At 44.4% G+C, this 13,511-nt stretch overlaps 1 protein-coding gene across 16 annotated transcripts in view; it reads left to right on the forward strand.

Annotated features, from left to right (window-relative positions):
- The first annotated feature begins 3,188 nt into the window (after positions 1-3,188).
- ADAM22 (ADAM metallopeptidase domain 22) overlaps positions 3,189-13,511 on the forward strand; it is a 129,095-nt gene continuing 118,772 nt past the window's right edge. For 7 of the 16 annotated variants that reach the window (XR_003709190.2, XM_077936913.1, XM_028750991.2 and 4 more), the window contains exons 1-2: positions 3,192-3,581; positions 4,076-4,245. Coding sequence is in view for 15 of the 16 variants with exons in the window: in XM_077936913.1 (XP_077793039.1) it covers positions 3,503-3,581; positions 4,076-4,245 (249 nt within the window). In the remaining variant the exon portion in view is untranslated. Of the gene's footprint in view, positions 3,582-4,075; positions 4,246-13,511 lie in introns of all 16 variants that reach the window. The other 9 variants (XM_077936911.1, XM_077936912.1, XM_028750992.2 and 6 more) reach the window with 8 other exon arrangements.

A 13,511-nucleotide genomic window follows, 5' to 3' on the forward strand; every position in this document is an offset into this window, starting at 1 on the left:
TCTGGGTTTGCAGCTTTCTTAATCCAAGTTGTTCATAAACTAAGCTGTTCTTAAACCAAGGTACCACTGTATTGGTGTCAGAGTTGTATTCCCCTTCCCATTCCTTCTGCATCATGTCTCAGATTGTAAGCCTGAAGGCAGGGGTTCTGTTATTTTTACTGACTTAAAAGCCACTATGGGAGCTTTTCCAGCTGAAGAGGGGGGTATAACTGCTTTAAATAAATCACAGGGGATGGTACCACCCTCTTCCATTTCTATTTCTTTGTGCTGCATCCTCTCTTCTCTTTCTGCCAACCCCCTCTTGGGCTGAGGGCTTTAGGTTGCCTGCCTGGGCAACCTGCAGCCCTCAGAAATAAGCCCTACTGAGTGAAAGGGTACCATATTTCAAAATTATCTACACTTGCATAGTTCAAAGCATGCACTCTTTTCGTTAGCTTTTCAGATAAGACAGTTGTCCATACATTCTTTTGCTCAGTAGATGGCTATGTTAATTGACTTCAGGAACCAATGGATAAAATCTGATGATATCTGATATTTTTACCCTCCCTTATATGGAAAATTTTGGGGCATGTATGCTGCCATACCTTATATGAACTTAGTTGTTCCAAAGCAGACTCCACTTTAATGGAATAGTTGTTTTTAGTTGCCATGCAGGGAAGAGGAGAAGATGGATGTAACAGGAATGCAAAGTAACCTTACAAAACTACAGCGGCTCATTCAGTTAAAAGGATCCTATCTTTAAAAGTGGCTGACACTGGAAGAAGCCAAACAGCAGAGGGTAGCAGTAGAATATTCCATTCCTAGCCTCTGAAAGTTTCTTTGAAATGGATGTTCAGAAAGCTCTCTGTCTAATATTGTTGAAGAATCTTGACATTTAAACAATTTTTGGGTCAAAAATTTCTTTACAATACTGTGTGTCTCAGAAAATAATAGGGAAAGCCCTAGATAATTGAATTTAAACCAACCAGTGACTTACTCCATTGGAGAATAGAATAACAGAAGTGTAGGTCAGGAAACAAATACAAGCAGTAGTTAAGATGTTGCATTGACAGGGAGGAATGGCTTTGATTTTATCTTCCTCTAAACTATAGAGGTTTGTTTTATTTATATCCCACCTTTTAAGAGCTGGTGTTTGTTCTCTGCTTCACCCATGCCATTGTACAACAGCCTTGCAAAGTAGATAGGGCTGAAGTGAGCTTTATGGCTGAGTGGGTACTGGAAACTGTTTTACCAATCCTAGACCAGCACTAAACACAACACTATTGGTGCTCAGAATGCCCTCCAAAGTATATCAGGCAAAGACAGATGGGACAGAATGCTACCAAATAGGATTCCAATGCATACTTAGCTGAGGAAAGAAGGAATTTGCTGTGGCACCTAAGTAAGTGTGGAAATTTTTAACAGCTATATGTACATGAGGCTTTCTTCATTTTTTTCCGTAACCTCCTTTGGACTGCAGAAGATTCCCAGGGGCAGAAAGGAATGTTTGCTTGCAAAAATGCAAACTGTGTTTACTGATAATCAGGTCAATAGCTAAAGAACTGCATGCTCAATGCTTGCTAAGTGATTCTCCCAAAATGCTTTATTTAAAAAGATTGGATTTCTTGTAACATTATTTCAAAGCCTGAGGTTCCTGAGAACTGATTTCAAAAGGCTATTGTCAGCTCTTTGTAATAATGCTACTAAGTAGGAGTGTCAAATTAGTGCGTTGGTACAGAGCTTTCTAGTGAGAATATATTTATATGCATTATTGTTAGGATATTGTAGTGGAAGCTCTCTACAAAATGCACTGTAACCCCTTTGCATGTGCCCCTTTGCATATATGGAACGAACAAGAATAAAGAGAGAAAGGATGGAATGTATTCCAGCATATCATACACATTTCTGGTTGCATTAGTAGACACCACGATGCTGTCAATATTTGACCTAAAGAAGGCTCCTGCAATTTCAACAGCTGCAGAGCAGGAGTGGGGACCCTTGGGCCTGCCAGATGTTGCTAAACTATAACTCCCATCATCCCCAATGGCATTTTTGATGCAATTTTTCCTAATAGACACCTTTTTTTTGCAAAGCCATAATGCATGTTTGTGTGTTATTGTCATTAATATGCATTTTTATGTACACTTTACTATCGTATAATGCATTTTTGCAGACGTTATTTGGCTGGAGAACTGCATTGACAAATTCAGAGAGGTGCAAATTCACATTTGCATATTGCTTCGGAATATGCAAATTTTTCTAAGTTCACCTTTAAATGCAAAGTGAGTCAAGTTTCTCCTTCATTCCTCACTACTGGTGGTATCCCAGCTGTGAGGACTACCTTCCCCTGTCACTTCTGAGAATGGCAGTGATCCTGGGCTTCTGTATAAATGGCAAAGTCTCCCTTCAAAGGCTAGCAAATGTATTATTATGCTATAAAGCAGAGGAGAGGAATCTCAGGCCACATCCCTCACAGGCACTGTTTCCCACCTTGCTTTTCATGTTTTGCCACACAGACTGAACCTCCATTCGTGACTCTTGCTTGCATGAATGCAGGGCATAAGAAAGGGGTGTACTGCGGACGAGTAGAAACAAGCCTACTGTTACAAAGGTAAAACTTAACATTATCCGCTCTGCCGATTTTTGCGTCTGGCTCTGTGCACCACTGGCATGTGGCTCCTGGAAGATTGCCAAGGAAAGAAAGCGGTTCTTGGCTGAAAGGTCGCACCCCACTCCTGCTCAGAAGCTCTCATTCAGATGCAGCCCTATAAAACCGGAGTGGGGCACCTGTGGACCCCCAGAAGTTGTGGGACTCGAGCTCTCACCATCCCCTGACCATTGGCCAAGCTGGCTAGGAGGGATGGGAGTAGTAGGCCTTTTTTCCTGAGGTTAAAAAACCCCAAACCTTCCTTTTTTCACAGATGATTGTCCCTTTCCTTCACCTCAGGTTGCGTCTTGTAACCTGTTGTGCAAAGAAAGGCAACCACCACGAGCGGCTTATTCCCCCCCTCGCGCGAGACAGGCGCAGTTCGAGCTTTTCACACAGGTTCCCTCTGAGGAACTTTAGGCTCAACGAACTACATTTCCCGGGAATCCCGGCTTCTCTTCCCTCGGCTTCGCTCCTCCGAAGCGAAAGGGGGCTTTCGTGCCGACGCGAAGGCAAAAAAGCCTCTCGCTCCCTCTCCGCCTCTCCGGGCTGCTGCATGTGTGGAGCGTGTGGGGAGCGAGGGGCGGAGCTGGGAAGCCTCTGAGCTACAGCAAGCCGCCCAATGCAGTAGAAGCTCGCCGAGCGAACGGAAGCCCGTCCAGCACAATGCAGCACTGAGGCGGCGGAGGCGGCATTGGCGAGGAGGAGGACGCGCGCCTCTCTCACTCGCTAGGAGAAGGAGACCCCGGGAGCGGGGGGCGCCTTTCCTCTCCCCCTCCATGCCAGCCGCCGTGTGACCCGCGCTTATTGCGGGCAGGAGGGGGGAGGAGGAGGAAGGACGCGCCTCCCTCCTTCCCACCCGACCGAGACCCAGCCATGCAGCCAGCGACTTCTCTGCTCTCCTTGACGCTTTGTGCCTTCGGGATGCTCTCCGGAGCCGGCTCCAGCCGCGCAGGTAAAAATAAAGAGAGAGTGGGTGGGCGTCCCCGCCTCACCTTTGCATTGCTCGGCAGGGATCGCCTTGCAGAGATCTCTTGGGGGGGGGGGCAGAGGGAGCCTCGGCCGGTGCAGCCGCGAGCAGCATCCCCAATGCTTTCCAGGGAGGCGAAGCAAGAGCGCCGCTGCATTCCGTGCGCTTGCGTGTCTCGGGGCGTGTGTGAGTGTTTGTGTTTAGGAAGGAGCAGGTAGCAGAGAAAGATCCAGCAAGGCGAGGCGCGAAAAGGGTCTCCCGCTAAGATGGAGCTGGGTGGGCTGGCTTCTGGCTTCCCCAGCCCTGCAATCTGGAGCGCGTGTGCCGCCTCGCTCCTCGCCGCTGCCCGCCTCCCTTTACGTCGCGCCCCGGAGGCTCATCTTTTGTAAATAAAAGCGATCCCGATCTGCTTGATCGTGACTGTGTCTCTTTTCTATCTCACCTCCCCACCCTCCTCTCTCTCTCTCTCTTTCCCCGAGGAGACGCCTTGTTGACAGAGATGGAGCGAAGGGACGGGGATCGCTTTATGGAGAGGCAAAATATCGTCCCTTTCCGGCTGATCTATAGCACGGACGGTGGCAACGAAACTCAACACGACGTGCTCAACACCCGCATCGGCGGCGGCGGCGACAGCTTCGGTGGGAAGCAGGTGAGCAGCAGCAGCAGGCGGCCGGGGGGGGGGCAGCTCTGGCTTCCGGTGATAGTCAGAGAGAAAAGGAGAGGGCAGCCTACTCTTTGGGGTTTTCTGTTGCCCGGGAGACGTGCGCTTGGGGAAAAGGGAAGGAGGCGGAGGCGGTGGCTCCTTCCAAAACGCTAGTCCAGGTCTGATGCGCCATGCATAGAAATGACAGTCGGAGGGGAGGGAATTTTGCAATCTAGGCACAGCGGAGGTACCCAGAATGAAGTAATTGCCTTGGGAAAGGAATGGCTATTATGAAAGAACAAATCCTGCAATTTGTCTTTTCTTTTTGGAAGTCAGGTGACCCTCTTTTCTGTCCTTTGTGGAAAATGTACGCATCAGCGTAGAAATCTTGGTTTCAGCAAGATGGGTTTTGTTTTTGGCAGTATCATGGCTCTAAAAGCAATTGTTAGCAGACCACAGGGCGCTTGCTGAAAGCTTCCCCAAGTGGGTCTGATCAATAATAGCCAGTGTAGATATGCATTTCCTAACTTCCTGGCAGAATGTTGTTGTTTTTTTGAATGGTTTTTAAGTTTCATCTGCCATGTATATAGTTTTAGGATTACAGGAGCATTTAAGGTTGTATTTGGAATAGAAGATTATTTCCTCCCCTCCCCTTTGATAACTTAGCTTGAAAAAGTGTGTATGTCTCTGAAGGAAATTTGTCCTCTGAATAATATTTGTAACTATATTATTTAACTAATTTATTTACGCTGCCACCCTGTACAGACTTACCTGGGAATACAGTATGACCTACTGCATTCATTGAAACTTCTGAGTAGATATGCACAAGATTGTGCTGGTAGCCAGGTAGTTGCAATCCTAAGCACACATAGAAGGGAGTAAGCCCCATGGAAGTGTCTTTGTAAACATGCATTGGATTGCACTGAAAATTAACTGATTCAAGTAATTTTTTTATTTTAAAGTCTTCTAAATGAGTCTAGAGTTTTAAGAGACTAGATTTGTGTATATTCATTTGTTTCATTCTTCTTTTTAGGGTGTGTTAGTCATTGCTTTCAGATTTTTCCATTTATCCTAAGTAGTAAGAATATAATGTCAATTACTTTTAAAGTTAGGAAAAGTAGAAAAACCCTTGAGCAACAACCATAGTTAGCAACTTGCAGTCCTCTTATCAATAGACTCTGTTTTACATGAATAACTCACTCTAGTTTGTTTCAGTGTTCTGTGTGACCTGTATGATTGCAGGGCTTTTGCAAAGCAACATGCTTACTGAAACAAGAGTTGGGAAATAATTGGGTTTTGACAAAGGAAAAAAAAGTTTTTAAATGAGATTTTAACTGCTTGAGCTTCATTTAATTACGCTGATGGGAATTCTGTAAGCAAAAGCTTTAATCTCAAGTTGCAGTGTTGCCTGTGGACGATGGGCAATGCATAAATAGATAGAGCTTCCCTTTGAAGTTTTCACTCTAGCAGCTCCCACTACCAAAAAGCCTTTGTTTCATTTAAATGGGCTTGGCTTTTCAGGTATGAGAGCTGTGTTGAAAAAAATAAATACTTACTGTATTATCTTGAGTTCATTTTACAAAGTATAGAAATTAATGGTAGTTTGTATTGGTTGGTTTGGGTTCTCTCCATTGGTACTCTCCAGATGTTGCTGCACTACAATTCACATCATGCCTTACCCTTGGCCATGGTGGCTGGGGCTCATGAGAGTTGGAAGCCAACATCTGGAGTCTGCCATGTTGACTATCCTTGTTCAGGGATATATGGTTTCTCTGCTGATCGGTCAAATAGCTCTACATAATTTGCACATTAGTGATCATAGTTTACTGTTGACCTGTTGGTGCTCTTGGTGCTGTGCATAGTTTGTGGGTTTAACAAGGTTTCCATGCCAGGGATGTGAAAAACAAACCATTATCAAAAGCCGCTGAGTAAATCTCTCCTTTTCAAGGTTATCTGAAGACCCTAAAGCTTGAAACACCAATACAGTCACAAACACAGCTCAGTTGCCTTACAAAACACTGTTAAATTTGTTTTCCTTCTTCTTTGCTCAGGTTGCAGCTTTCCAGAAACTATAGCTTCTAATTGGCACCTGCCTGTTGAGATATATTGTGCACTAAGTTATGTGTTCCTAAAAGCATTTCATGGTGTTTTGCAGTCATGCATCTCTGTAATGTCCTTGCATCATGAATGATGTGACAGATGAAATATGTATTGTCTTAATCCAAGTTTCTGTTTTGCTGCATTTTTTTAAGAACTCTTAAAGAAAGTTACACTTTTGCTCTACTTGCTCTTACAAAAGTAACTATACAAATAAGCCCATATTGTCAGTTGAAGACATTTTTAGTCCATCCTTTTTATTTTATTTTTAAAACATGAATGAGAGAGAATTGGTGACAGTAAAAATATGAAGGGTAAAACGTGCTTTATTTTGCTTATACTGTATTTTAATTTAGGTTGTAGATTCAGGTAGGTAGCAGTGTTGGTCTAACGCAGTCAAGATATATTTAAAAATAAAAATAATTGTCCAGTAGCACCTTAGAGACCAACTAAGTTTGTTCTGGGTATAAGCTTTCGTGTGCATGCGCACTTCTTCTTAATTTAGGTTGTGTTCATGATAGAATGAACTGCCCCATTTTGAAAATCATTTATTTACAGAGCAGGCATGGGTACTGTCATTTTCACAGTTAAAATATGGTTTGTAATGAAATAGACTCAAACTAAGACTGTCATCCCAAATCATGGGCCAGGTAGCTCACATGTCCTGTGAATTGCCTAAAAAAGGGATGCGGGTGGCTCTGTGGTCTAAACCACTGAGCCTCTTGGGCTTGCGGATCAGAAGGTCAGTGGTTCGAATCTGCTCAGCGGGGTGAGCTCCCGTTGCTCTGCCCCATCTTCTGCCAACCTAGCAGTTCGAAAGCATACCAGTGCAAGTAAATAAATAGGTACTGCTGCTGCGGAAACTTAAACAGAGTTTCCATGCGCTCTGGCACTTGTCACGGTGTTCGGTTATGCCAGAAGCAGTTTAGTCATGCTGGCTACATGACTCGAAAAGCTGTCTGTGGACAAACGCCGGCTCCTTTGGCCTGAAGCGAGATGAGTACCTCACCCCATAGTCGCCTTTGACTGGACTTAACCGTCCAGGGGTCCTTTGCCTTTTTACTTACCTGCATTGCCTAATGCTGTGTACTTGGAGAGACGGTTTGGTTTGTCTTTTCCTGCTCAGATGCAAGGTTGTTAAGCAAGTTTTATTACTTTAGGCCTAACAAGTGTCCAGCTGGTAGTTATTCAGCAAGATGTTGTTTTCATGTGAGATTGAAAATAAATCCCCATTCTGTTTTTAGGCAGAGTTGTAAATATTCAAAATCTGAGAACTGATGATGCTTTAAAACTCAGGTATTTCCGTGGTATATATAGGAGCACATATACCGTATTTTTCCCTCTATAACACGCAGATTTTTTCTCCTAAAAAGGAAGGGGAAATGTCTGTGCGTGTTATAGAGCGAATGTGTGGTCCCTGGAGCCAAAAAATCAGGCAAAAATCAAATCGCGCTTCACGGAGAAGGGAAACCTGAAAAGAGGAAGCGGCTGCTTTCCTGCATTCTGCCTCAGGGTCTTACTGCCCACCCTCCTCTGTTTCGTTGCTGTGTTTGCTGAAACGGAACAAAGAGCAGGGAAAGCCCCTCCCCTCCAGGCAAGCAGAGGGGAAAGCAGAGTGTCGTTCCTTCTAATTCCTCTCTGTGCTCCGGTGCTGCTGGGGGAGAGGGAGAGAGAGGGGGGGAGGGAGAGAGAGAGAGAGAGAGAGATGGCTGGCTTGGGTGGGGGGAAACTTTTGCCTTTCTTTCCTCCCTCCCGTTAAATCCCTCTCCTGCATTCTTAGCCAGCTGCTTCTCTGCACACCCCTCTCATGTCCTTTCTTTGTTTTTCCTTCGCTCCCCACTTAAAATGTGGTTACAAAGCATAGATCCACATGGATCCTCAGGAGCTTTGCATTGGGTCACCCCAAATTCACCATCAGATCACATAGCATGTCCATGGCTACAGCCTGCCCCCCCAAATCACGCACTCACTGTTGCCTGGGGCTGCAGTGGTGCAAAAACGTGGTTAAAAAGCATGGATCCACATGGATCCTCAGGATCTTTGCATTGGGTCACCCCAAATTCACCATCAGATCACATAGCATGTCCATGGCTACAGCCTGCACCAAAAAAAACACGCACCCACTGTTGCCTGGGGCTGCAATGGTGCAAAAACGTGGTTACAAAGCATGGATCCACAGGAATTCTCAGGATTTTTGCATTGGGTCACCCCAAATTCACCATCAGATCACATGTCTGTGGCCACAGCATGAAGCAAAAAAATGATACATCCACTGTTTCATTCAGAATGTTTTTCCCCCTTGTTTTCCTCCTCTAAAAACGATGTGCGTGTTGTGGTCAGGTGCGTGTTATAGAGCGAAAAATACGGTATGTCACATAAGAGCTCAGCGGATGTTCCCAGTGAAATGCAACATAGTGCTTCCTGGATCCTAGTACCTGTGATGACCTGCTTGTCCATAATTCCTTCCTGTGCAATTCATTGATAATACCCCAGAAGCCAGCGCTGATGGGAGTTGAAGTCCAACAGCATCTGGTGGATCACAGGTCTCCCCACCTGGTGTAGAAGGTATGTTACATCTTAGCCGTTGTGTTTGATAGTCAGGCAAATAAGAAGGGTGGTAGGGACATTATCTTTGCTGCAGTGATAATGGCAGGTGGAAGGGTGGGGTCTTCGCCTTCTAAGTGCTGTCACCATTTCAGTTTTTGCTTGGAAGCAACAAAGCGCTGGCCCGGGTGCTGAATTTGCCAGTCACAAGAGAACGGCAATATAGACCCCTGACCAAGATGAGCAATGCCTGTTGGTACGTGGGCCTTAGTTGTATACTGTGTTTACTGAGATTGGATAGGTTTATGTTTCCTTTTTTGTTTGTTTTAATAATAATGAAAAAGCTACCTCCTGTACTAAGGAGTGGCCTACATGAGCTGGGATTCCAATGTAATGCCCTTCAGATGTTCCACTGCAACTCCCATGAGCCCAGACAGCATGGCTCATGGTCAGGGATGATAGGAATTGTAGTCTAACGATAGCTGAAGGGCACCACATTGTCTTCCTCTGTCTTATTGCATCAGTATATTGTAGTGTTCTTTTTTTGCGCAGATATATGTTCTCTACCTCCCCATGCTACAAATCTAAAATCTAAGTAGGGTAATGGGCATTATTCAATAGAAACACTTAAGTTGTATGTGTAGAGCTGATGGACATATACCACTGAGTCATATATAATTGCTACAGTCAATCAATATCATATACAGATTAGGTTTGCAACCCTAATTTCCATTTTAATGAAGCTTGCTGTAGCTTAGTCACCGACATTCAGCCTCACCTACCTCGCAGGGTTGTAAGAATAAAGTGTGTATGTGTGCGAGAGAGAAATCATGTTTGTTGTCATGAGCTCATTGAAGCAAAGGCAGCATATAAATCAAATAACTCAGTAATAGGGACCGCTTACTAGCGGGAAGGTAAACGGCGTTCCGTGTGCTGCGCTGGCTCGCCAAATGCAGCTTGTCACGCTGGCCACGTGACCCGGAAGTGTCTGCGGACAGCGCTGGCCCCCGGCCTCTTGAGTGAGATGGGCGCACAACCCTAGAGTCTGTCAAGACTGGCCCGTACGGGCAGGGGTACCTTTACCTTTAATATGAATAATGATGATAATTTTTTCCATATATGCAGCCATAAGAAGTTTCATTTCACCTGTAGTTACTCCAGCTTGGGGGATTGTACGGGGTTTATTAGGTCAGACTCCATAAGTGAAGGGAATTGAATCAGCCCCTCAAATAACAAAATTAATACGAGGAGGGATCCCACAATGGAATTATGTGTACAGAAATATATTGAAACTCATGATTGTTAGAAACTTAGAAAAACCAGACAGGAAACTGGATGCCCTAGTAATGTCCACCTAACTCCATTCACCTAGCATTTGTTCTTTAGGTGATGTTTATGACCTGGTTTTATGGCGCCATTAAAAAAAGTGAGATGAGATATTTGTTTGGAATTTCTTGCAAAGGCTTGAAAGGCATGTAGATAGGCCTGCCATCTCCCGGTTCTAATCAATATTCCATTCAAAAAGCTTTAATGTTTTATGCACTCATTGCTGGAAAGTTTTATCTGTGGACCTGTACCATTAGTAATAGCCAGTTCGTTTCACTGGCCAGGAGTACTGCTTTATTCTAGCTTGATGCGGTGAATTGTAGGGGGAAATGTTGTTCTCTGGTTTATTGTTCAAATTTTGCTCGGTCCACTATTGCTTTCCAGGAGTAAACTCAAAGCAAGGACTAATGTTTCATTCCAGGGAGAGTACAGTGGTACCTCAGGTTACATACACTTCAGGTTACAGACTCCGCTAACCCAGAAATAGTACCTTGGGTTTAGAACTTTGCTTCAGGATGAGAACAGAAATTGCATGGCGGCGGTGTGGCGGCAGCAGGAGGCCTCATTAGCTAAAGTGGTGCTTCAGGTTAAGAACAGTTTCAGGTTAAGAACGGACCTCCAGAACGAATTAAGTACGTAACCAGAGGTACCACTGTATTCATCGCCTGCATTTTTGGTTGAAATGCAAGCTGCATGTTCTTCAGGTTGGGACAAGAGTGAGGACTCTCCTCTTTGTGCCAGGATCCTGATTGGGTGGGTGGGGTCAAGACCCTGGGAAGGGTGTCTGCTGGTTTGCTGTGACATACAGTGTGATTGTTAAGGACTCTAGGGCTGATGGTAGAACTGGCAGACAGGGATTGGGTTGAGTGAGGCAACACTTGGTGAGTGAGTTGCCGCCTTTTTTTGGCCAGTTCACTGGGTGGATAGGCTACAGCCAGGTAACCTGTGAGTTTGCCGTCTTGTTCTGATGATTGATTAATTGTATCATTTTTTGTATTAATATGCTGTCCATTGTTTTGGGCCTGTAAATAAACCTGAATGTAATGTATTATGTAGTCCAGCCTTAGCCAGCCTGGTGTCTTCGAGATGTTTTGGACTACACTATTAATTTCATTTGCTGAATGGGGCTGATGGGAGTTGTAGTCCAAACTGTGTGGTGGACACCAGCTTGGTGAAGCCTGATGTAGTCATTGCATTCTGATTCGAGATTTCCAATTTATATGACTGGCTGTTAGTTAGTTAGTTAGTTACAGTGGTACCTCAGGTTACATACACTTCAGGTTACAGACTCCGCTAACCCAGAAATATAACCTTGGGTTAAGAACTTTGCTTCAGGATGAGAACAGAAATCAGGCTCCAGCGGCATGGCGGCAGCAGGAGGCCCCATTAGCTAAAGTGGTACCTCAGGTTAAGAACAGTTTCAGGTTAAGTCCGGACCTCCGGAACGAATTACGGTAAGTACTTAACCCAAGGTACCACTGTAGTTTGTTTATCAGTTTTCACTGAGTTTACTAGAAGCCGAACAATTAGTCTGGCTGTTTTTTCTTGCAATTTTTTTTTCCAGTAAAGCATTTCAAATATTCCTTTATTGATATTAATTTCCCTTTATCCAAAACAGTCTACTCCCTGACATCTGAAGTAAGATCAGAGTTTATTCTGGCTGTAGAGCTGGGGATGAAAGCGCTTCCTGCACAGGAGACATAGCCAGAGAGGGTCTGATTTCTCAGATCTCTTTCACCCTGTCAGCATTCTGGGAAGTAAGTGATGGCTTGGAGAGAAAAACTGACCAGGTTGGCAATAAATCTTTCATGAAACTTAGGGCAAAACAAAAGAACAGTCTGGACGAGAGCTACGATAGTCCCTTGTTTAGTCTACTGCCAGGTCTTTCCTGCTTTCCTGAAATAAGACAATTTAAAACAACACCCAGCACTTTCCTCAGTAAACAGTTTACAGCCTCTGAGCTGGAGAATGTCTTGATGCTACCCACTGTGGCTCAGAGACTTGTGTTTGGACTGGAATTATATTCAAATCCCCGCTGAACCAAGGTTTCCCAGTTCAGAGGCGGGAAACTGTTTTCCAGACAAGCTTCCAAGGGGTGTATGGCAGTGGTGGGTGATACAATTTTAGTTCTGTATGGAATGCTGGCTAATACACCCCACCCTACCCACTCCCAATTCTCCATACAGGCAAGCAACAGCCAGTATCAGAGTTGAAGGACATACAGTGGTACCTCGGGTTACATACGCTTCAGGTTACACACTCCACTAAGCCAAAAATAGTGCTTCAGGTTAAGAACTTTGCTTCAGGATGAGAACAGAAATCGTGCTCCATCGGCGCGGCAGCAGCAGGAGGCCCCATTAGCTAAAGTGGTACCTCAGGTTAAGAACAGTTTCAGGTTAAGAACAGACCTCCAGAATGAATTAAGTACTTAACCCGAGGTACCACTGTATTCCAGCCAGGCAAAAATTTTCTGGGTGCGAATCATGACCAGTAATTATTTAAATAATAAATAAAACACGAATAATTTAACAGGAATATTTCAACATATCAACAAAAAAATGAAGGATATTTATACATTGGACGGACCCCAGGAATTTTGCATCCATGGTGAAAATGGGTTGGTTAGAAAGGTTGGGGATGAGGAACCCTTTCAGTGGGTTGATGTAACTGGGTGGATGTACAAAACATTAAGAAACCATATTCTGTTTGACAAATGGAGGTTAACCATGGCTTTATACCCAGGAACGAGAGAAAAATGATTCATTGTGCATAAAGTGTCCTGAGAACAAAAGAAAAGCATGACTATAACAGACCAGAGGTCCATCTAGAAAAGTATTCTGTTCACCTAGTGGGCCAGTCTGGTGCCTATAGGAAGCTCACAGGTTCTCAAAGACAAACATGACATGGTAATACTGTTCCAGAATTGCACCACTTCAGACCTGAGGCATTTAAGGTATGATCTAAAATGGTTTAAGTGCACCCTGATGGGGGGAAATATCCATATAGTGAGAAAACTAGTATGCCCAGAAGAAGCCTATACAAGAACTCTTCTGGAAACAAATTCTTTCTATACCCTGGAGCAGAGGTGGGGCAAGTCAGTCTTGGATTCCCTGCATGCGACCCGAAAAGTAAATTGCAGAAATAGTTGTGCCATCTGATGAACTGTTTCTTTAGAGAGCCCCAAACTTGCATGGTTGTTTAAGAGAACCTAGGAATGAATGAATGAAGAATGCGCGATCCAAGACCTACCATATGGTTAAGGAAACTGTTTGTTCAGTCTGTGGAGAGTGAATATTAAGGTGATG

This window comes from Podarcis muralis, chromosome 12 (genome assembly GCF_964188315.1).
Source record: "Podarcis muralis chromosome 12, rPodMur119.hap1.1, whole genome shotgun sequence".
Taxonomy (NCBI): Eukaryota; Metazoa; Chordata; class Lepidosauria; order Squamata; family Lacertidae; genus Podarcis; species Podarcis muralis.